This window comes from Oxyura jamaicensis, chromosome 11 (genome assembly GCF_011077185.1).
Source record: "Oxyura jamaicensis isolate SHBP4307 breed ruddy duck chromosome 11, BPBGC_Ojam_1.0, whole genome shotgun sequence".
Classification (NCBI taxonomy): Eukaryota; Metazoa; Chordata; class Aves; order Anseriformes; family Anatidae; genus Oxyura; species Oxyura jamaicensis.
Window position 1 is genome coordinate 4370321 of NC_048903.1, and position 24325 is coordinate 4394645.

At 39.3% G+C, this 24325-nt stretch overlaps 1 protein-coding gene across 4 annotated transcripts in view; it reads right to left on the reverse strand.

Annotated features, from left to right (window-relative positions):
• Positions 1–24325, reverse strand: part of FTO (FTO alpha-ketoglutarate dependent dioxygenase) — a 244272-nt gene that overhangs the window by 43536 nt on the left and 176411 nt on the right. Inside the window, exon 9 of one of the 4 annotated variants that reach the window (XM_035336525.1) lies at positions 22269–22641. The exons of the other annotated variants lie outside the window; for them this stretch is intronic. Coding sequence (XP_035192416.1) covers positions 22605–22641 — 37 coding nt within the window. The 3' untranslated portion in view covers positions 22269–22604. Of the gene's footprint in view, positions 1–22268; positions 22642–24325 lie in introns of those variants that run through there. 4 annotated transcript variants of the gene reach the window in all.

Below are 24325 nucleotides of genomic sequence, written 5' to 3' on the forward strand. Positions count from 1 at the left end.
TTATCTAATATAAAGCAATAACACCGCAGCTCCACGCCCCACCTCGGCGGGCAGGGGCTCTGCGGGGACGCGGGGAGCTCCATTTTGAATTGCTAAATGCAATAAGAATAAATGCAAGTGGGAGTCTGCTCAGCAGAGAGTGATGTCTGGTCTGTAGCCCATCAAAGCCCAATAAATCTCAATGCTTCAACAAGAGATGAAAATGGTTATCTCATCATTTCAGTGCCAGGGTGAAATTTTCTCTGAGCCGGAGTATTTTTATAGATGATTTATGGCTGGGAAGGGTGGTTGTTTAACAAAATGGCAGATAATGATAAATAGAAAGTAAATAGAAACAGCAGCAAGGGAGTGGTTCTTAGTTGCAGCAGTAGAATAAACAATATACTTACATAAAGTATATGTCACATGTAAGTGCCATTATTCTAAATCCTATGAGTTATATGTTACTTGGAACATCGCATAACAGAGCTGGTAATGCAATTTACAGGATAGGCAATTTAGCATGTACGCGGGGCAAATAAGTATCAAAATTCTTTTTGTTTCACCTGTGTTAATCCCACTTCACTGAAATTACTCTGGATTTATAACTCTTTAATAAACAAGAAGTGACTCTGCGTTCACTGCACTTAATATATTATTAAACTGGGAAAGATCCAGGAGATGGACTAATTTTGCTGTCCTTGAAATTTTTTTTTTTAACACAATACTGTTAAAATTCACTGCGGGTACTAAGATATGAATACTTTTATAGAACGGGGAAGTCTGATACATACACTATCTGGACCTGTTTTTCATTAAGCTAATCTGAAAATATTTCTTTTTTTATGAGCTTAGTTTGGATGACATGATAAAACAAATATTCAGAGAGTTAATGATGGGAAGAAAAAATCAGAAAAAGCAGAGCCAGCTGCCTTTTGGAGTTTTTTGAATTAGAGATACTGTAAACAATGTCAAATTGGAGATAGAGATTTGAGGTCAGGGTGCTCAGTTTGGGTTTCTTTTTCCTATTATGCATTTTTCCTGTGGCTGTACACAAAGGAAAAAAAAATCTAATTACAGCTTTAAATGCCCAAAATGCCATGTCCACCAAAAGCCCGCTGCTCATTAGTACTAGTAATTAACTTTACAACTGTCAACACAAACAGCGCCCAGGCTGACAGATAGATAGTAGCTCTGAGGGTGCTAATAAATCCGGAAATAACAACTTGACACGCAGATGCACAAAAGGATGCAGGTGATAAAGAAATGTTGACATCAAATCTAATTATCTTTGAAACGGCCAACTACTGCACAATCCACAGTAATGCACTGTTATTGCTAGTGATGAGCCCCACTGGAACGGCTCTTAACCACAGCATACAACCCGGCTTTTACAGCCCCTTGTCATATCTAGTGAGGACAATATCAAAAAGGAAATTATGAGTGTCATGACCCCTCCAAGTCAAAAACCTAGTGATGAATATAGGCTCAGCAAGGCATAGCAGATTACCCCCTTACGAGTTTTAAAGCCAGGATGATATATGACATTTTTATCAGGCACTTTCTCAGGAATGTCACCAAGAGGGAAAATAAAGGCCCTGAAAAGAGACGACTAGGTGAATTATGCAACTGTAATTGCCGATCATAACCTGATATGAGCTGAAATTGCTCTGTTTTCATATTGAGATAGCATAAAATTGTCGGGAAATGCAATGGCTCCTTAATGTGGCCTAGATGAGTCTAATATTCTGATCATTTTTCACTCAGCTGCTAGGTAAATAGTGCTTCTTTAACACAACCACCGTGGCCCAGGGCAATCTGGGGGCCCAATTTTACACTTGAATTGAGAAAATATGTGTAAACTACAATTTTTCATATTTTCTGCATACATAAGAAGATGAAACATCTTTATCATGTGTATTGTCTGGCTGAGCTTATACAAAATATTAGTTTATCTCTCCTACTTTGGTTTATTCCATAAGCAAAACACATAGATCTAAAGGACAGGCAATATTCTATATACAAAATAGGTCCATCTTTTATGCAGCTTCATATGAGGAATTCTACCATTTTGTTTCTGAAAAGCTGGCAATTAGCAAGTGAAGATTTTGCAAAATAAAATATTCTAAAATGCTCACATTTCTCTGCAAATCAGAGTGAAAACAGCAGCAAACAAAAGGTCACGGGAATATTTATCTGTACAACCTGAGATATTAGTTTAAACAATAACCTCTAAAAGAAAAGCAAGGTGAAGAGCAGTTCTTTATTCCCATGCTATGAGAGAAAATTATTTTATAAGAAATCTGCTGTATTAAATGGTTCAGATTTGCTTAAAAAACATCAACAAAAAAAAAAACAAAAACCCACCTACACTTGAGTTAAAAAAAAACAAAACAACACACACAAAAAACCCTGAGACAAAAAGCATGCTGCTACCCATTCTCAGATAATAATCAGCAATAATACCTGGGGCAGAAAGGTCATAAACCATACTTCCAAGACAGGAATAATTCATTGTACTACTATGTGTTTAAGAATTAGTTTGATAGAGTCACTATCTAGACTGTGAGATATTGTCTATCAATCTGACCTTCTAAAAATGAACCGGCAGACTCCCACTTGGATCAAAACCTCTTTGCTTTTATGATGTGCATTGTCTTTCTTTTGGGTGATTTTTAGGACCAGGCTTATGAGGAGTGCAGCATCATTTACAAAATCTATCAGTGTAGAAGAGAAGCAGAACAAACTGTTATATAATTTAATATAAATTCTTTCTAAATTTATTAACATAATTCCCCACCCAAAAGAAATCATACTGGAATGCAAACTCTTTTTGCTCTTCTGCTAAGATTCAGTTCAGAAATAAACAAGTACAAAGGAGGTCAAAAGGTTTAAATTTCTTTGTTTGCATTAATGTTATCAGTTTTTAATTCCTGTATATCCCCCTTATCTAGGTGCTCCAACGCTAATTGCAGAACAGCACTGCCTGGCAGTAATAACCAGTGCTGTGAAAACCCAGCATGTTGCTGGTTACTGGAGATAAGAGCCCCTTAACTAAGTTGGATATATCTGCATCAACAACTTCCTTCCTACTCCCTTTTACATTTTATGCTTTCTAGAGGCTGAGATTTTGTACTAAATAACGTGGCAAAGTGTGATACCTTGTTCTACAGAGAGGCTTCAAGCACACAGCATTTCCAAAGGCTTCAGGGTGCGGGATATAAGGTTCTGAAAATAACACTTTGATACTTCAGCAGTCCCACGAGCCTTTGTGAAATATTTCTCTGGATAAAATAAAACAGGGTTGAAATATAGTTCCTAGCAATTAATACTGTGTGATCCTAAACACAGAGTTGTTCAGATCTCAAAAGAATTTAGAATTGTAGACACATCTATAATTATTACATTACCACTAACCCTATTATGAGCAGTCTTTATATAATTAACATACCATCAGGGAATTTAAGAGGTACTTGGCATTAATTTTCAATCCCTATTCTCCATGAATTTGGTACTCAATCGTCGTGATAAATAGAAGACACATGGCTGTGATTATGCATTTTTTGTAACGATTATGCGCCACAGTAGAAAATACCTCGTAATATAATGCAGGCTCGCAGTTAGTGAGAATACATATTTACCACTGTACTTGCATTCTACTCCTGTAATTCAAAAAGTCAAATGAGCACTTTGCATTTTTTTTTTTTCTTTTTTCCCCAGCATCTGTTTACAGAAGATTTTTCCCACAGTCACTGGCACTTAGCAGGAAAATAAGTTACAACCTTGATCGCTCCCTTACAAAGTCACCGCGCCACAACTGGATGTATTTCATCCTCCTGTCTCTGTATCCCCCTTCCGGAGAGCGCGCGCAGAGGCTGCAGCTGCTGTTGCTAAGCGACTGCTGCACCGCAGAGCATCCCATCCCATCCCATCCCATCCCATCCCATCCCACCCCATCCCCAATTACACATTTCTCCCAGCATCTGCAGCCTCACAGATCTGGGAGCTGCTCTAATAATAGGAAGTCGTACCGTAGCAGAAATGTTATCCACAGACTGGAAAGTTAGCAGGGGGATCATGAGAATTAAAAAAAAAAAAAGGCTACTGTAACAATGACACAGTGATTATAATCATTGCTAGTATTATTTTCAGTGGTTTTAAACAGAACTTCACCTATCCATTAGGTTGCAGTTGTTAATTCTTTTGATTTTAATAGGTCTTCATGTGCAAGAGAACACCACAGTATCCATGCTGCTGAAAGCTACCTCGAGATCTATTAGTAATCAAATTTCAGCCCAGATTTTATGGTTAGTCTAACCGAGTTAATTTCTCTAATGTTAGCAATTCAGTGAAGAGGTCTCTTGTGGCAGCCCAAACCTGGGATCCAGAGCAGCTGTCAGAAGAGACTCTGAGGAATTCCTTATTAGCCAGAATGCAACCAGGCAGAAAACTCATTACACAGTGCTAAATATACTTAATCACATCTATTAGAGAAAAATGAACTTGATAATTACAACAAATAACTAAAGAGCAAAAAGTGTTCATAGAGAAACCCACACCAGGATGGGTAAGAAGAGGGGCTGCACGCTGACGGGGCGGGAGAGAGCCACGCTCCCCGTAAAGCACTCTGCTTCTACTGGAGAAGGATCACACCCAGCACACAAATGATTTAGGTTCCCCCTGAAAGTGAAACATTTACATTTAACAGCTGACATTAAATTTGATGTAATAAGTAAATTAATTACTGAGATTTAAAAAATTAATTTGGAAAGCTCTTCAGAGAGTTGAGACAACTGGATCATCTCAACACGCCTTTTTGGGAACAGCAGTCTGCTGCAGCGGTTCGATACATCAAATAAAGGTAATTTCACAATAGCTGCATTGGTACTACAAAACACAACACCTGGGCTCAGAGTCCTTCCCAGTTGGGCAGCCGCTACTTGCCTTCAGATAAGACTGGGTCGCACGTGCCTCATGGTCCAGAACTTGGTCCATCGAGCTATCTGTATTTTAAAGCACGGTTGTTGAAACAAAGGGTATCGGACACTGATCTCTGCAAGCAATTACAGGCTAAAACCAAACCCAAGCATCACATACATTTTGTGCAGCAACATGCCATGTACAGGCACTCCAACCAGACCCGAATACCATCTGCCAAACCTCCCTTGCTCTGCCCTCCCAGAGATACCCGAAGTCTGCCGGGTTGGTATTTGCACATTGCCTCGTCAGCACACAAAGTGTCAGTGTGCTAATTTTGCAGCCGCTCATATCCTGATATGCAGGCGCCTGGGGGACACGATGGAGCAGTGAATCAGGCTCCTTACCTTTCAAACAGGCTTAGTGCCCAGACTTCTGTCCCTTTGCACCAAATTCCGCTCACATCTTATGAGAAGCAGTTCGTCTTCAAGCAGATCTGTGAACTTGGTTTTGAGACTCTTTGAACCCAAACTATGTTAAATTTCTACAAAACGACATAGATTTTTAATATTAAACCATCTAAATACAGAAATTGGACATATTGAAATCATCAAACAAAACTTTAGAAGGGATACTTTGAGGTTTTCATAAAATATTGACTTGGTTGGAAGAGGGCAGCTAAGTAACGCGTGAAGCAAGCCATCTGGTTTTTCTTTTGTATTCAGCCATAAACCATTTTCACCTTATTTTCTATGAAATACCATTAAGATATGGGATAGCATCTAGCAAAAATACAGATGGATTCCTCGCATTTATATGCAAATAAAGGCAGCACACGATGGCCACAGAAAGTCCTCGCCTACAGTCTGACAAAAAAATCCAAATGTCAATGCTTCGGCGAGCCGAGTTAGGGACCTAGGTAGATCCCGTGTGAGAGGTCTAAGCTGCCTCTTCCTCTCTTCACCTCATTCCTTTCCTTCAGCTGTCATGAAGAGAGGCAAGAAACTGCAGAATTCCATTTCCTAGGACCATAACTTAGCGTAGTGGAAATTAGGAAACAGGATTTGATTCATTGTGTGGCCTAACAACAGTGAAAGATACAACCTTTGCGTGAGGAGAAATTAAGAACAGATGGACAGGACTTTGAACTGATGGACGAATACTTCTTTTACTATTTCCTTGCACTTGCTTTCCTTTGTTTTAGCTGATTCATACCTTCTCTGGGTCATTTCTGCTACCTCTGTATCATGTCAGAAACAGTATTTTAAAACTATTAACAAAATATTAAAAAGATAGCAGACACCAAGCTCCGGCAGTAGCCGCTTCTCAGAAGTTAGGCATCACAGAGATACCATTTTCAAAGATGTTCCTTCCAGTGAGTTATGGTTGTGAACTGATGTTATTTAAAAGACAAAATGTAAAAGATATTCTAAAGTCTCAAACTTGAACAATTTTTCCAGTGAAAACAGATCATCCCATACATGCATGCACACAGTACCTTGCTTGGCTGGTTTGTGGCACAACAGAGCGTGTTTTGGGGGGTGGGGGTAATTCTGAGCACTTTTTTTGCTCTTTTATAGCCCATTGTTTACAGAGTAGCTAATGCCCTTGCAGAAAGAAGCTATTGAGCCTTGCAAAAATTATTGGCTTTATGAAGTTCATTACTTATCCTATAAATCTACACAGCGAACCTCACTGCGGAGTACATGATATCGCATTCCTCTTGTGTGAAAAAAGGTATCACGGAGCACATATAATTGCCTACTCAGTTCTGTATGCCTCTTAAATCATTTGTTTTTATTTGTAGGAATTGAAATTCTAATTTTAGTCTGTCAGAACTCAGCACATATATCAGGCCATGCTGAAATAAGAATTAATACAGGCACTTGTGAATTAAATTATGGGCGCAGAATTGTAAATGCATTTTTAAGTCATTTTTACAGTGTTCTATTGTATTCCAATAAATTTAACTCCCACTTAGACCAGATCTTCTTCACATAAATGTCCGGTAAGGTTGAGATGTGGAAAAGCAGCTTTTATTTTCCAGGGTCCTCTCCCTTTGCTCTTTCTGTAAGCTTTCAAACCTGGGCCCAGTGCTGACTGGATTGCCGAATCAGGCGGACCTTTCACCTGAACTTTCACAGTAGTTTTTATATTCTTATGACTAAGACACTCTTTATTCTTGAAAGTTAAGTTGGCAACACAAATGTGACATTAACTGATATGAACATAAAGAGAGCTATGCTAGCAATGATAAGACAGAGAAATGAAACAAGCAAGTTTTAAAGGGCATTAAAGGCCATGATCTTTCCTTGTATGTTCAGAAAATGGCTACTGTTGGATCAGAATTTTGTTCAAAGAGTCGAAGTTGTTACTGAATGCTCCTCTTAGAATATCAGCCTTGACTTCCACGTTCAAGGGTCTGGACAAGAAAGGTAGGTTCTGTAATATTTCTGAGATATATTGCATCAACTCCGAGTGCAGACACAACATACATGCTTAACTGTGCAGTGCTAGCAGTGACAAAAAGGAGGTGTAACTTTGCTACCCAATGACCGTGTCTGGGAAGGCTAAACACGCTAAGAAGGTCATCGGAACGTTAGAATTATAGCACTAGTATTTTGGGGATAAAAGGCCCACTGCACTCCTTTCTGTCCTGATGTTCAATAAACAATAACCCCTCTCCCCTTCAAACACAAAAGTTCTATATTTTAATATAAAAGTTCATTAGACTCTACTGAGAATTAAATTAATAGAAATGGAAAGGCTTCTCTAGTAAATGAACTGCAGGTATTTCCATTTTAATCTAGATAATTCTTGCATGGATATAAATCCCTATTCTTCTCTATCGTGGGCAGTGAGGATTATAAATTTTTTAGCAAAAGGTGTGTCCTTTTCCAAAAAAGTGGAGTATTCTAAACAGGAAAAATGCTTGTAGAGATGTTTGCAGAGCAAGCTTATGTTTGAGAATGAAGAATGGTTTGGAGGTCATCACGGGGTAACGCACAGTGGCAAACAAGAACAGAGGAATCGATTCCTCCTGCAGCCTTTGCTGACGGCCCATAGATGCTTCTCATAAGAAAGAAATACTCCATTTGATAACAGCAAAAAAAGAAAAACTGCTAAAAAAATAAATAAAAAAGAGCTTTGGTGTTAAGTATGCAAAACCTCATAGCTCTAGATGCTGCAGTCTGTGCTGTCCTTAACTGGAGCCTCCTCAGATAAAGTACATTGGCCGTGATGCTTTTCTTACTTTTCTCCTATTTTCCAGCACAGCACTGCATCAATCACCCTCGAAAAATATGGAAGAGTTAGGAACAACCCTGACAAGCAGAGCAAGCAGAAAGAGCGCAGTGTGCTAGCAGCTGCAGTACTACAGGACTGGCAGGGGGACGAAACACATGGTTGGCACTTAGCAAACAGTGGAGACAACCGCTCCATACCTGCATTTGGCTATGTGTCCGTGGGGTTCCACCATAAGGAGTGACAAGAAGAACTGTATCTGTAACTTTCTCTAACGTTCATAACTCAAAAACTCCGACCTTGATCACTTTAGCAGATGGTTTTGCTCTGCTGTAGTTGCAATTACGCAGAGTGTGCCAAAGTGAAGAGCAAATTACCCATGCTATCTATCCCAGTTAAAAAAATCTGCAGTCTTCCAGTATCTAGTGGGAAAACTTCCAAGATTCTCCAACCCCAGCCCATGCTGGATTGCCATTATATTTTATGTCAGTCAGTACTTCAGAGAGTCTGAGACCCTTGGCATATGTTCTTAGTTAACAAAATGGAAAATTAAACTTTGTAGCAACCCCCTGCCACTCCCAAAATAAAAGAAAAATTCTATCTACATCAATGAGCAGGAAGTCTGATCTTCCTGTGCCAGCCAAAAAGCCTGCAATAGAAGGACATGTGGCTGAAGAAAGGAATTTAAAATAAACAAACCAGCCCAATTTCACACTTCTGCATTTCAGGTAGGGAGGGATATTCATTAGGAATACAAATTTTAAAATAACCTCTAATAGTGACAAGCTTAAGTTTATGACTTCAACAGTGTTTTTTATGCTTTTAAAGAGTGAATTCACTGTTTGAAAATGTTATTTCTCATGGAGAAATGCTCCCGAGTTTCTTCAACACATTCAAATACTACCAACATAAAGTCAGGATATATACAAACAGAAAAATTAATGTTGCAATGAAACGGAAAGAGGCACCTACAAGTTGTGGCATTTTCACTAATTAATGACCTGTAGTGACACTATGTCCATAGAGTCTGAAGGAGAACAAGACAACTGCTAAATATGACATCTAGTCTTTATTTCCCAGAATATATTTGGGTCTGGGCTACACCGAAAAGGAAACCTGAGCAGAGCCTGCACGCGGGTTCTTCAGCACTGCTGAACTGGAAATACCCAAGCACAGTAGTTTTTTCACATTGAATGCTCAAAACCTGCTGTGACAAGACTTACAAAAATGATGGTATTTGAGAGTAGCTCTGAATAGGAAGAAGATATGTAGATAAACTACCTTACTGGCAAACTCATGTAAAGTTTTTACAGTCCAGATGGTAAGGGGTAAATGAAAAGGGGTCATTTATGTCAGAGTTTGTACAATAGGAACAAGAACGCTGATACGGTTTCTTTTTTTCTTTTTTTCTTTTTCTTTTTCTTTTTTTTTTTTTTTTTTAATATATAGCTGGGTAAAGAGATCAGAGAACACTGGAACGTTAGCCAAAACAAGTTATCCAGCTGCACTGTGTTTCATCACATATCAATTTTTACTGAAAGAAAACCATACAAATTTAATCAGTTCTTCATATGGTAATATTTAACATTTTTTTTTCTAAGTTGTTTGATATTATTGTTTTAAAAAGTTCCTTTTCCCCTCCCTTGAACATGATGTGTGATAGTGGTGAACACAGGAAAAATATCTATCCCTGGCAAGACTGAAAGTCTCATTTACGGTAGACTCAGTAATAAATGCACTGGCGTCTGTGTCAATTGACTGTCTCAATGAAGAACAGGTCACTATGGGGAACAGCACAAGCAGCGTCTACATTTGAACTCCCACATCCTCATCCCATGGATGTTTGTAGCATCGGTAGAAATTAAATTACCCCAATAAACCTTTCTGCCTCCTCCCCTCCTGAAGAAACAAGTTTTTTCTTCCCCCCTGACATCTTAAACCACATGGGTTTTCCCTCTTTTTTGTAAGGCTATCGTATGGCATTTGTATGGCACTTTTAATTATTTGAAAATATATAATAGAGTGGAGACATGGATCCCACTTATATAAATGCCTATTAAAAGGCCATGTATTCTCTCAGTAACCATAAAACATAAAACACCTCTTAAAAGAATATAATTCCTTTGTTTCTAAGCCAAACACATATAATAAGACAGCTTGCTCCTTTTAAGTAAATAAAAATGATTTGTATTAAATAAAATGAAATATTGTATGCACTATATAATTTAACAATAAGACACATCAAAGTATGCGTTACTGTGAGCTAACCCATGCCTCAGAGGTGTTGCTAGCCAAATACTTTAAATGATCCAAGAAACATGTTGTTACAGAAAAGCAAAAACCACAGCGCGTCATAAAATACTGGTCAGATGAGATGTAAAACCCAGTTCCTAACCATTTGTGGTCATTAAAATCCCCTGGCGCTTACTGTACCATTAGGATGTTGATTTTGCCCAACTGGAATGTTTTCAATACACAAGTTGCATGCCACCTATCTTTTATTCCTCCCGCGTTTTCTTTACAGAGAACTTCTTCGCCGCCCGCCCCGCGCTGCCAAGCAGCCTCCTGCAATCCCGCGATGCTCGACCATAGCGGGGGCTGCAGTTCAAATGCTTGCAAGAAGTGTCTTGTGGGGAAACACGCTCACATGGATCTCGGCATGCTCTCTCGGTTACAGCCCATTAAAATGAGTGAAACTAATGGGATTTCTTGGATGTACTTGATAGTGAAATGTGATCCATAGTTTGTAACACAGTTTGAAATCCCTCAACTATAATGCAAGTATAAATAACATGATTATGTTGTATATAACCCTAAATAAAATAATTCCAAAAATGTAATCATTGAGAGTACACTAAACCCCTTGATAGAACACAAAGTATGTTAAAAAACACTGAAAAAACCATCAGCACAGAAAAGCTTATACATTGTTTATACCAGCTTTATATGGATTTAAACAACCGCATTGTATCCACATTCCTCATTTATGAACTGCTCTGGAGTCTTCACTGTTCTATTTTAAAACTGTTTCAATGGAAACCCTGTACACTTAACGCAAGTGCCTACAAAGCTGTTGAGTCAGTACTTTTTGCTAAAAAAGAGGCGGTTTCCCTCCCAGAGTGCTAACAAGTATAGCGTGGTTCAAGTTCTGGTTGTGCCAAGCGCTGAGTAGCAGGAGAGGAACAATCCCATCTCCAGCAAGAGCAGGAAGATGCTTTAAAGTAATATATCATGCAGCAAGGAAACACACTGTAAAGCTGTTGTTTGCGAGGAGTGAATGGTGGCACAAGCTGGGAAGTTAGGGACTTAGAGAGCAGTTTACAAAAACTATTTCATAAAAGGCAGTCTTTCCAACAGGACACAACCACTAACCTCCCCCTGCATCTGAAACCATCAGCACCACATAATCGAAGGCAGGTATTCGAGTCATATCTGTGTTGGTGTTTTCATGCCTAAACACCGTGCAAAGCTGCTATTCCTGAGACCGACTGCCGGGACGCCTGCCCTGCAGTTGGCACTGTGTGCATGGCAGCTCAGGGAGAGAGGCTACCTTGTGCCTAGCAGCTGGCTAGGGGATGGGAAATGCTCTGCTTGTCAAATCACTGCACATCCCAGTGCAGAAGGCCCCTCTAACATCATATGTTATGATGTTTGAAAAACTCCTTTTTAAGTTAAAAACAAAACAAAACAAAAATCTAACTGATAAATAATGAAGCACAGGAGAGTTTTTCCAAATAACTCAATGTAAGCCCAAAACATTTCGCTTTATTGATCTAAATACACTTGCTGGGCTGGTAGGAAAGCCACTGCCACTAGCACAACATCTGTTTTAATCTCCTTTTATAGAAACAGTGTAAATATATTACCGTATTATTTAAACTGTTTGTATAAAAATACCCATGTTAAACAGTAATATCGAAGTGATTTTTTCATACCATAACATCAGTGAAAAATCAGCGTGCTAATACATTTTCTTCTTATCTTTAATTAATAGTATATGAACTTTTGCTGCTGTCCTGCAAATCAACCTGCACCTGCAGTTTCCTGTGGCTATAGACTCCACCACCAAAAGCTGTCTGGTGGTACAGTCATATTTAATAAACACCTTTTATTAACCTGTCTTCCATCCACAGCGTTACTACAGTCAGTAAACGTTACAACAACATTCTTATGTTGCCCCCAAATTGTTATTAATTTGCATTTGATCAACTCCATGTGGCTCATGAGCCTAATGGCACTGCTAACTGTTTCTAGCACGGAGCTGAAGCTCTCCTGAAGCAGATTCACACCCCTTCAAAATGAAAAGGGTCTGCCCCCCAAGCAAGCGGCAGCCAAACCCTCCTTCTTGCGGCTGCTCTTGGAGCGCTGGTGAACTATTCCCACTGATTGGCATCGCTCAATTTTTAATAAAGGATTTGCTGAAGTGACAGATACTTGTGAAAATAAACTGCTGACAGGTTTGCTAAGTTATGTGAGTAATTAAGTATGTAAAGCTACAGATGTTGAACAATAGTGCCTTCCACCAAGACGTATGCCGTAATATCAAAAAATAACCTGGCATCTGGTTTCTTTATTTAAGTACCTTTTGTGGGGTTTGGATCTTAATTTTTTACAGTTGACAGCAATGTTATTTGAGCCACTCGGTGGCATCTGGTTGCTGGGGGGTGGAAAAAAAAGCAAAAAAAAAAAAAAAAAAAGAAAAAGTGCTCTGTGCACTTTAATTAATTGTGGAGAGATTACATGGTCTTCCAACCGTGTAGTTTGTCATCAGAGCACATTACAGATTTATATTAGATGTTTCTCCACAGTGTCAAGAATAATTAAAAAGGGATAGGAAATGATGCCAGCTAGCAATGCTTTACATCAGTGGTGAAAGTTTTATATTTATTACAGCCAAACAATTTTAAAAGAAGATGTCAATTTTATACTTATACTGTGCAAGGAATAAATATCAGGTGGGTAAAGCAGCCAATGCATTTCGGCTGCTTGAATAATGAGAGGTTCATGCTTAATCTCTCAGACCTACCAGAACTGGTGCGACATGTCAGAGTTATTAATGAAGCAGCCTCCCCTTTTCTCATAAAAACATCCTCTCAATACAATACCATACGTTTTTCTTTTCTTCCTTATAGGATCTCTGCCCAACTCTCCCTTCTGATTCATGGAAGAACAGGCATGCCCATGGTACACCAATATTTTTGCTCAATTAGTTTGCCGTACCTTTAGTCTTGGGCTGTGCTAGGCCAGTGTTTGCACGTACCCGAGCTCCAAATACTGATGGTGAAGGGCCGTCTTTCTCTCCTGTCCTGCACAGCTTCTTTCTACAAGTGGATGAAAAGCACATGGAGCCAGAAGCAGCTTCCAAATACCCAAAGACCACAGGCCTAATTTTTGTCTCATTCACAAACTGAATCTCCCAACCCTCTTCAATACATTTCAGGCATTATCTTAAGTTAGTTTCTGTTTTTTTCAAACATTCCGTAGGAAGAAAACTGCTTCCAGACAAGGTGCTTCCTTTTGCAACGGAACAGCTTTCAGCCTCTGGGCTTTACTGAGATTTTCTTTCAGGTGTCAACATCAAAAGTGAATTACTAAAAGCAGGTGTAAATTGTGCCCTCTTCCTATTCTGTGCTGTTTTCAGAATGACAATGAGAAAATTTCAGACAAAGGACTACACGTAACGATGGTCACATCACTTGGCCCTCACTGCCGCTTTTGCTGAGCACAAACCAGAACTGAGCACTCATGAATAAAATGGCTAGCTCTCGTACCCAGTTCATGCCTTTTAGCGAGTTATATTTTATAAAAACAAAACAAAACAAAAAAAAAGCAAGAATTTTCATTGTACAGGTACAGTACCATCCACATGTCCAGAGGTGATGAATCCAAGCCCTGGCCTGTCGGGAGCCACAACACCTCTCCATGAAAGGTTGGCAGCAAGCTCCAGCTGACAGCAACCTGGCCTGGGATTCAGGCGGCAGTGCTTCATCCTGGCATCGCCAGGAGCTCGGGATGCCTCAAGTAAAAGCCTCTATGACTTTTGAGCCATCTGCAACTACAGAAGAGACCATTCCTTTCACTTAATTTCAGGCACTTCGGCATCACCACACACGTTACCCCAGTTAGAGATAGAGCTTTGTATGTTATTATAATGTGCAAAGACTTCAAAAAACTAAAAAACAGTCCTTCAGTTTTCCAAAGTTCTGGTCCCGGTACGTGTAACCACGCAGTACACATTACTGGGTTAAGGTATCACAGAACCTGCTGCTTACTGACGCTGCTCTGGCATGCTTCATCATTATTTCCTAGCAAGCAGTGGACGCCACACCACCTGCTCCTCTTTGGTTTTGTTTTCTGCTGAGGGATTACTTCATTTCCCATTGAAAACACAGCAGTGAAGATTCCACAATGCTTTATATCTACAACATGTCTATTTGGAAATGGTAGCCGGTGCAAAATTTGTTTGCTAAACGATGTTTCTCTAAAATTGCAAAGCTTCACAATGAAAAATGGTACTTCTATGGTCTTGTAAGCACATTTAACAATTCAGTTTGTCCTGTCCATTTCTAAAACAGAGAGGAAATCACCTAAATGCCCTTTCTCTTTTCTTCATCTGCCCAGATTAGAAACTGCTGCAACTGGACACAGAAGAAAAGCCTATGAGAAGCAAGGTATGTGAGCAAGTTCTCCATTTAGAACCAGATCACTGGCCTTTTTTCCTTTGCCGGCACTCCTTTCTCCCCAGCAGCTGAGGAAACATTCTGGGCAAAGCCAGGTAATGGCCATGGGGAACTCTCAAGAGACTTGCTCTGATTATATTTAAGTTAATAAGGTATTTGATTTGACTGTAAGAGAGAAAAAGGGAAGAAACTCCTAGTCTTCTTTCAAATAGGATCAGATTTATTTTAAGATTATTTGGAGCACCAAGAGCAAGAGATATTAAATAAAATATGAACACAAAAAAGGAGGAGGAAATTGTTCACAGCTATATATTGCATTATATACTGCGTTTTACTTAGCTGATATCTTGCAAGTGCCAGTCAAAACAAAAAAAGTTCCAGCTTCTCCCAGACTTGTATGTGTGAGTACATGCGCCACTGACAACTCAAAGCCTTTTCAGTCTTTGGAGAACTAATGAACATATTCCAAAATTTAAGAAGTGCTGAAGAGGCAAAAAAGGCATATTCCCCTGTGCCCAAACTCAAATGTCTTTTTATTTTGAAATTAAAAGTTACTTGACTAAACTCAGCTCAGTTTCTTGATCATTTGATGAAAACCCAATGCGAAGAAGAAAAAGATCTGTTGTTCCCAACGACCGACAAAGCTCTTAGCTCTGAACCAATGTAGTGCTAATATCAATGCACCAAACATGACGCCAAGTAACTCCTCCTGGAGAATTAACTCAGGACCTCTCCTAAACTACAACTTCTAGCTCAACAGAAGCCGTACATCTACTATTATGCCACATTAGTCCAACCAACAGTGTCAGAAATGACTGGAGTGTCAAATATCATGAATGTGTCTGGGAAAATAATCTCCCCATCATGTTACTTTGTCCTCTGAACTACATTTCCCCCTCTCTCTACAGTTCAGTGACAGGTAGACAGCAAGAGCCCTCCGTAGCAATACGGCTGGTACAGTAGTTACTGCAGACTTTGATGATCTGCTTTGATCATGCATCATATTATTTAGAGAACTTTTTACTCTTTCTGTTCTGTAGGTAGTTATCTCCTTTAAAAGTCCCCCTCTCTGATTACTATCAATACTGGAGAATTCATAGCTTGCAATGTAGCCTTCAGATCTGACACGCCCAGAGATGACAATGTTAAAATTTAATGCTTTAGTTGCATCAATATACAAGTGCTTTATGGCAAAATCAATCCACTGATTAACAATATTTTATTATCGACTCGAAATTATGCCCATGCAGAACACTAGCAAGTTATTAATATTTGTTCTGATTTATCATACCCTAATCAATGCTCAGCTGCTACCTATTTTTACCAATAGAATATTTATTAGCAAGTGTTGAAAAAATATACAGCATTATCTAAGTTTTGGACACTTTCCAAAGCATATTCATTTCTCATGAGACCCATCCAGGCTCACTGAAAACATACACACAAAAGCCATTCGTTTGCATGAGAACAGTGAAATGGATAAGCCTGAATTACAGATATTTCTCAAATTATTTACCATAGCAATGGCTGCCTTATCCCGCACCCTCCCACTCACCCTTTTGTGAGGAGTAGGGTGTAGGAAAAATAATCACTACTTTTCCTACTCTGGCTCTTTACATTTTATATGATAAGATTATCTATTAGATATTCCATTTCCACCCCACCCTGCTAACACATCCAGGGAGCTGCAAAGGCAACTGAAAGACATTAAACCATAAAGACCAACCAAGATCTAAACCAACAGTTTTTTTGGAGAAAATTTTGAGAAAAAGATATGCTTGGAAGCTGAAAAAACATTCCCAAGCCAAACACTTTTATATAAAAAGATCTGATTAGAATGCCCTAAGGGTTTTCCAGACTTTAAAGACCCCAGACACTTTGGGACTCAGGCTACAAAGTGAAGGTGAGCGTAAGCAAGACCATTAATGGTTAAGACACAAACATCTCTGCTTCTTGCTACATTTGTATTTCACTTAAAAAAAGATGAATTCATTTACAAAAATATTTACCATGTATTCAGACTAAAACAGGTCTAAATTTCGTCGATATTGTTGTTGTCACTTCAGTCAAATTAAACAAATGGATCAAAGGATTTTAATTATAAAAAATAAACTTCTTCATGCAGCTGCCAGAAGAGTGATGTTTCTTAACCAAAGACTTTACATCAGAAATTAAAAAGCTTTTTCACTAAGCTGTTTGCCAGAAGCTAAAAATGTGCAAGGCTTGGCTACTGTTGCTGTGCACCACATTTCTAAAAGCCAAAATAAATCCACTGGAATTTGAGAAAAGAATCACAGTGGCTCGTCAGTGGCCCTCCGACACTTTGTTGGCATTTTATCTTATTCTGGATAATCCTTTGCCAGCACTCTCCAACAGAACTTTTCATGCCATGACACTCACTGTGGAGGATTTGAGAGCTATGAGGAAATGACTGCGCTTTCAGAAAGAAATGGGCTGGATTGATTTGGGTTACACAGTCATGCAGCTGATCTGAGCGCAGAGCTGGCGGAGTTGGCTCACGGAACGCAGATGGAATGCAGCAGGCACATCGCGTCTTGGTCACGTTCCAGAACATCGTGGAATTTTGGAAAGAGTTAATCTACAAGGTGCACAGCTAGTTGTAAAATGTGGCTGAGCACAAACACAGATATAGTAGCAGAGATCTCTCCTTACAGATCAGGAACCTTCTATTACAAGATAGGTTAAAACACTGAAAAGGGCAGATATTAAGCTAAGGCAGACGGAGTCAAAAGCCTAGCAACTGAGAAGTAGAAGGAGCATTAAACTGGGATAACCCATTACAATAAAGAAGGTTTCATTTAAAATCTAACCATAAGGAACTCAGACGAAAAACCTTCTACCTCAGTAGGATCACAATTTCATCATTTGCTTGTATGCCTTACCCCAGCAACACAACATTTAGGACCAATCTATCCCATACTTTTCCTACAGAATTGGAACAATGCTGAAGTCATTGCATTTTCAGACTGGTAAGTTTCCAATATCAGAAGTGATAATTTTTTACTTCAGGAGGCAACTGATAGAGGGACTGAAAAGTTATCAGCTATTCTGGTAGCATTAGTCAGGTATCTTCCAACAAACGGTTATGGTAAATTATTAAAGTGTTATGTGTGAGAAAGATAATATACTGTGCGTATCAGAGTTTTCCATCAAAATCCTATGATCTTGATTAAGGATAGGCATATTTTCTTTCCTAGAAAAGAGTTAACAAGTTTAGATTACCACTGAGTGATAATGCTAAGGATTATTTTTTGATCTACCATGAGATATTCAAGTGTTGATTATGATAGTCATATATTCAGAAAGAATAAATATTCAAAATATCCATATACAAAACTAACAAAACATTCACTGGTGTTGGTACTATGCCCAGTTCAGCACAGCCTGTGAGTCTAAGCTAGCTGCTACGGTGGCATACAATGCTGGTGAGAAAGAGAACGGGTTGGTCTGACAGCGCCGAACTGAAGCACAGCCTGTAGTGCCCGAGTATAACAGTGCTGGTGGCTTCACACCACCGCTGAGCACTTTTCCATACTGGCTAAGTGCAGCACTGCCATTTGGTTCACAGCCCCTGTCCTGATGGCAGGAGCACACCGGTGCCTGCAGCATCTCGCCACCTCCCCGCGCCAACAGCAGCTCCGTAACCTGGGCCCTGGGGTGGTTGTGCTGACCTCGATCCAGGAGCGCGGACAACGGCAACAAAAGCTTGCAGGGGACAGATCTTTTAAAACAACCACTTTCGGTTTCCGAGCAATTTACAAGGGAAATGGCACAAGTCGCAGCTGACTGTCAGTTTTCCCTGACTGCACTAACAACATCAGGCATCTCTGCTTTCAGCTGGAAACCAGCAGCTGTGAAGTCGTACAGGTGAATTTTACATTTCTACACCCTGTTACAGTTGTTTTCACATGCATTTGGGGATATAGCCTTGGGCATCTGTCTTTTTGAAAATTAGATCAATCCAAAAATAGCAACAGAAGGAGAAAAAATATGTAATGTATATTTTATATGTATTTATATAAAGCTAAGACCTGCTAGGAACCTGAGCACACAGAAGTGAATTAAGAAAATTGCTTACATTAACATGGAAGAGAAAAACTATTTCCACTTTCTTTCCCTCTGAAAGTCTTGGAAGTATTTCTTATGCATATCACTGGGAACTACATTCCTACAGAGAAACTTAGTGTGGTTTAATGTATGTTAAGTTTTTCATTTGCTTTATTCAAAGCTCCTATCACTTCATTATCAAAGTCACCACCATAATCTCTATTTGCAGCCAATGCAAGCAAGATTGAGTCCTAATGTTAACATCTTATTTTTCCCCCAAATAACAGCACCCATCCTACTCCTAGTCAAACTAACTACTTCACTAAAATCTTACTAATTTACAATGGAAAATATTCTTAGGTTTGGATATCCGCACCTGGAGTTAAACTGAAATGGCTTTAAAAGTCCAGGGAACGCTTTACGATCTTACATAGTCAGAATAGAAGCAATTCTGTAAAATTACAGATATTTTTGGAAAAAAAAAAAAAAGTGCTTTTTTAATCTGTCAAAGACAGCATTTCCTGATTTATTTATTTTTGGTCTACCTCCTATTGAAATCAATTAAAAGACTTTAGTGGCAGCTGAACTGGATGCTTACTGTCTTCTGTATCTACATTTTTAAAAATAATTTTCTTTCTTCAAAAGGCTGCTGTGTGGTCTTCTATACCGCAGGTGCCAGTGCTCTGGTAGTATGCTAGATGATTCAACATATGTAAGGAGTTTTCTAAAGTGCTTTAGGATCCTTTGGGATAAAAGGTGCTACATAAATCTAAGATGTATACTTTTATGTAATAAAATGCTGTCTCCCTTCCATTATGTGCATGTAGATTTTTGCAGACTGCACAAGAAGTTGTGTTTTGTTGTTGTCACTTACCACTTTGTATCCCTGTGTAGCAAAGAAATTTTAGTTAAAAGGAAAAACCAACAAAAAACTTGCATACCACACATTTAGATTTCAAGCTGAAAGTGGAAACTCTGACAGACCTTTTGCTGTAACACCCCTGTTGAACTCCCAGTAAATCCTGAGCTAGACATTTATGAAAAATACATAGATAAAAAGGTAAACGTTTACTATGCACTATAATGTTTAAAGAGGTTTTATACTGGATTCTAGAGTATGACATGAAATGCATAAGCACTTCAGAAATAAACAGCTTTACATTTTATTCCTTGATTTCAAATAGTCTCAGCATTTTAGCATTTGATGTGCCTTTGCACTCGCAGCCTTGGCAGTGCCCCTTCTAACCTTTCAGCACTCAAAAGTGGGGCTGAGATAACTAAAATCTGGGAAAGGTAGTAAAACATGGAGCACATAATAAATTAAAGACTTGGAAAATTGTGGTAATAAGCCCTTTGGGGTAAAGACTCTTTTAAAGCAGTAGCACTATTTAATGCTACTGGAACAATTCTTGTTTTATTTAAGACTTGTGTTATGGAACTTGAACTACTGGCTAGAGGTATGAAATGCTTCTCAGAAGACAACGTTATTCTGTCTCAAGGAGTTTCTGGCTGGTTTCATGATGCCTCTAGACCTTTGCCAAAATCAAAATACAACAGTTGGGTGAAATGTTTAGTCCTGTGTACGAAGAAGGACAGGTCATTCCTTGCATCAAATGCTTCCATCCTCCAAGTGTGAAGTTTGGGAAAAACTAGGTAAAGCAGATGGCTACAATGAAGAGGCATAACTTTGGAGGAGAGCCTTAAGGAATCCTTTTTTCCGGAAAGGCGTATGGGAGTGGGATCCACTGTTACTCTCTGCATCTCACCTATGCTCCTCTAGAATATAAAGTAAGCTCTAGAGAGAAGGCTGCCCTCCGAGAAAGGCAGAACAACCAGCATCTGGATTTGGATGATGGAACTAGCATGGTAATGAGAAAGAGGAAGAAGTGCTAGGGATGCCTCGCGCTATGAAGAGTACTTGCATGAAGCCCTTAAAGAATCTCAGTGAGACATGACACAGGCAGGCCGGCTTTTCTAGGAAATCTGGACACGTAGAGATGGTGGACACGTGCATGTGCAAACTCTGGGGAATTCTGGTCTGAGCTATGGAAGTTGAAAAAAGGAGGCACGGGAAATTCCTTATGTCTTTGACAGCTATATGAAGGTAGACGAGATGTGCCCAGCTGGGGAAAACACTCAACCACTGTGCTCCGGCACTGAGGCCTTCAAGGCAGGCACATAGCGACAGAGCTCCAGTTGCTGCCTACAAAACCACAATGAGAAAAATGGATAAGCGATCAGCAATTCCACAGCACAGCGAGATCAGGAATTAGTAATCGTTAAATAACTGTTAAAACCAGTCCCAAGTGACCGTCTAGTCTATCCTCTTGCAATAGGGCAGGGCTGATGTAATTATCAGCATTCATATTCTCAAAACAACCAATGTGAAAACATGCTAAAAGTGTCATTTGACAAATGATAGCAAACATAGATCAAAATGAAGCAAGCAAATTGGCAGGAAAAATGAGTGACTGAATTGCCTGAGGGATCGCACAGGTGTTAATATATATGACCATGTGAACTGAAACGCGTACAAGTACTCACATGGAGCATCTTTTTTACCAAGAACATTTTTTTAATCTCCTCACTGTTATAAAACTGTCAACTCAAAAACATTTATTAGCAATCTAAAGGAAAACAAAATGACTCATTCCTATTTATTAGTTTGATATGTTAACTAGCAAAAGGGAAAAAATCCAGATGAATTAAGTATGTGGAGGCTGCCTACTCTTAATATCTCTAGTAAAACTTTGATCTATGTTAATCTCATGTTATTGCACTGAGCATGCAGGACCATCATTCATCTCACATCAAGCAAGGCACTCTTGCATGTCATGCTAGATTTTATCAAGAAGAAAATTAAGTCAAAGGTGGCTGTCAAGGCAGCAGGGTCTTGAGTGAGTGGAGAACTTCAGAATGGAATTTTTAACTTGCAGAATTTGATGGAGGAAGCAAGGAAATTTAATCAACCACTTCACATACACAGTACTTCATTGATCATCAAAAAACTTTCATTTTCTAAATTTGTATAGAAAAATCTTGCCCACTTTACTAGGTAGAGTTAACTTGTGAAGTAATCAACAGCAGTTCGGTGCACAAATGAAGCAACAGAGTAGTTTGATATTGGAAAGGATGCCCTTTCATTATTCCTTTTAAATGTTACGGAGAGATGGGATTTGAGCACAGCAGTAAATGCAGGGCATGAGACTGTTGACAGGATATTAGAAGGAATCCTGTGGTGGCAAAGTCAATGTAATTCTCATCACTCTGTAGAAACAGGACTATGGTATTTTATGAGCAGTGAGTACAAATAATATTCACTTTGGCTTTTGGCAAAGTAGTGACTGGCAAAAATACTAACACTATTTTTTTTTTTTTTTAATTTGCCAGGCTATGTTAAAAAAGCCCCAAAAGGTAAAATTAGAAGTATATTTTTCTTTTCACTTGAGGATCACATGCTGTGTTTTTGCTGTTGCTGTTTTTTAAACTAGTTAGTGTTGACAGGATGACACACAGCTCCCCCCACCAGCAGCAGATACTGAAGGTGTTTCACGTGTGATGAAGTTAACCCGGGAAGTGCCCCACTGATCAGCACTGAGAGGAGACGGTGTCCTCACAGTCTGCAACAGACCCAGTACAGAGCAGATGAGCATTGGACTCTCAGCTCACCAGCTGATGCACTCAAGTGCTACCAGCATTCTCATTCCACTGCAGTTTTTAAGAAAAGTATTTGTGCCAGGACTTCAGGATGCATCTGTGTAGATACACCAGAGGTTGGTGACCTTTCGGGCTCATAGATAGCTGCAGAAAAGCAACTAAAGAATGGCCACAAAGATCTGGCATTATGATTGTTTGTTGACCCTCAGGTGAGTACAGATACTTACATCACACTCTTCTGAGCTCATTACTAAATCATAGGGTCGATTTCCTTCCCACCTTATTGCTCCCCAAACTCTCGGCAGTGCAAGCTGCCATTACACTGTAGTGCTTAACTCCTTCCTGGCAGAACAGCAGGGGAATCTGGGCAGCCACTTCTGCCAGACAAGTGTTCCACCTGCACTTTCCTATTTTCTGGGAAAAACTGTATGTAGGCAGAAGAGTTTATATCCTGCTGGTAGGGGGTGGTTTTTCCCTCCATGTTAAGGGCTTCAGCAGAGTTTAAATGGTGCATGATTCTCCTGGTAGCCTCCTGCACAAGGGCAAGCATCACCTACAACCCCACAGCCTGCACAGATGACATTCCACAGTGGACCTCTCATCACATGAACATGCAAATGCTGTCTGACCCCCAGATCACAGATACCATAAAATTACCACAACTGAGGGCATATACGTTGAGTTGATCATGAAATTTGGGCTCCACACATATACTGTATTCACAGTACTGACACATACCCTAAAAAACAAATCAAATGGGAATAAGGTTCTACATGTAGCCATTGGTGCTTGAAGGTTTCTCCCCCCCACATGGAAACAGGGCTCCACCTATGTTAAAAAACAGATACATCAATTCTCTCCTTCATTTTCCCACACTAATGCATTATTGACTACAATGTACCAAACTTGCACTTGCAGTCTAACCCACTATTACAGCACCTTGTATCCGTACTTTAAACATTGCTTAACAAGAAAAATATGTCAATATACAATGAAAGCTTTCATTTATGCTTTCAAATTGAGCAAACTGCTGCAAGCTATGTTGTAAATTACCCCCAAGAATGTTTAACTGGGCAAAATAGAGAACAAATTTTAGTGACATCAGACGTGACTGGATTCATAATTAGTAACACTTAACAATATATTAACTTTATCTCCTTTCCATTCCAGTGACCCTTTCAGTTCTGAGCAACGTTTGCATGTGCTGCCATAAATCATATCTCAGATTTGTCAACAAGCTCTGAGAATGGTTGTTATTTGTGAAAATTAAGTGAATTCTGGTTCAGATTTTTTTTTATTATCCATTACAGGATAGGTGGGAACTGCCTTATCCCAGCTTCACTCCAGCCTCTCCTGAAGCTGAAAAGCAACTGCAATGAGTATCCATGCAGCCGTCCACTGCTGCAATAACTGATGCTACTGGCTGGTGGGGCCATGCCAAACTGATCAAAACCAGGTACTAATGCCAAGTTAGCACTCTGCCTAAAGCTACTGTCAAGTAATGATAGATTAGACAAATCTGATTGCTCTATCAAAACATTCATCTCAAATCTTGATTAGTAAACCTATTGAATTATGATTAATTCACAAGAGTGCTGCTGACAGATAAGGTACTTTATCTGACAATGTGTAGTAGTTGCTTTGCCTGAAGCAAAAAAGCTCTGAGTTGCTGGTAAAATAAACAGTATCAACTACAACACACTGAGAAGGATAATGAGGCTACATGCACCTTTTAATTTAATAAAGGCTGATCTATGAGAACCTAGCTTCAGTCACACACA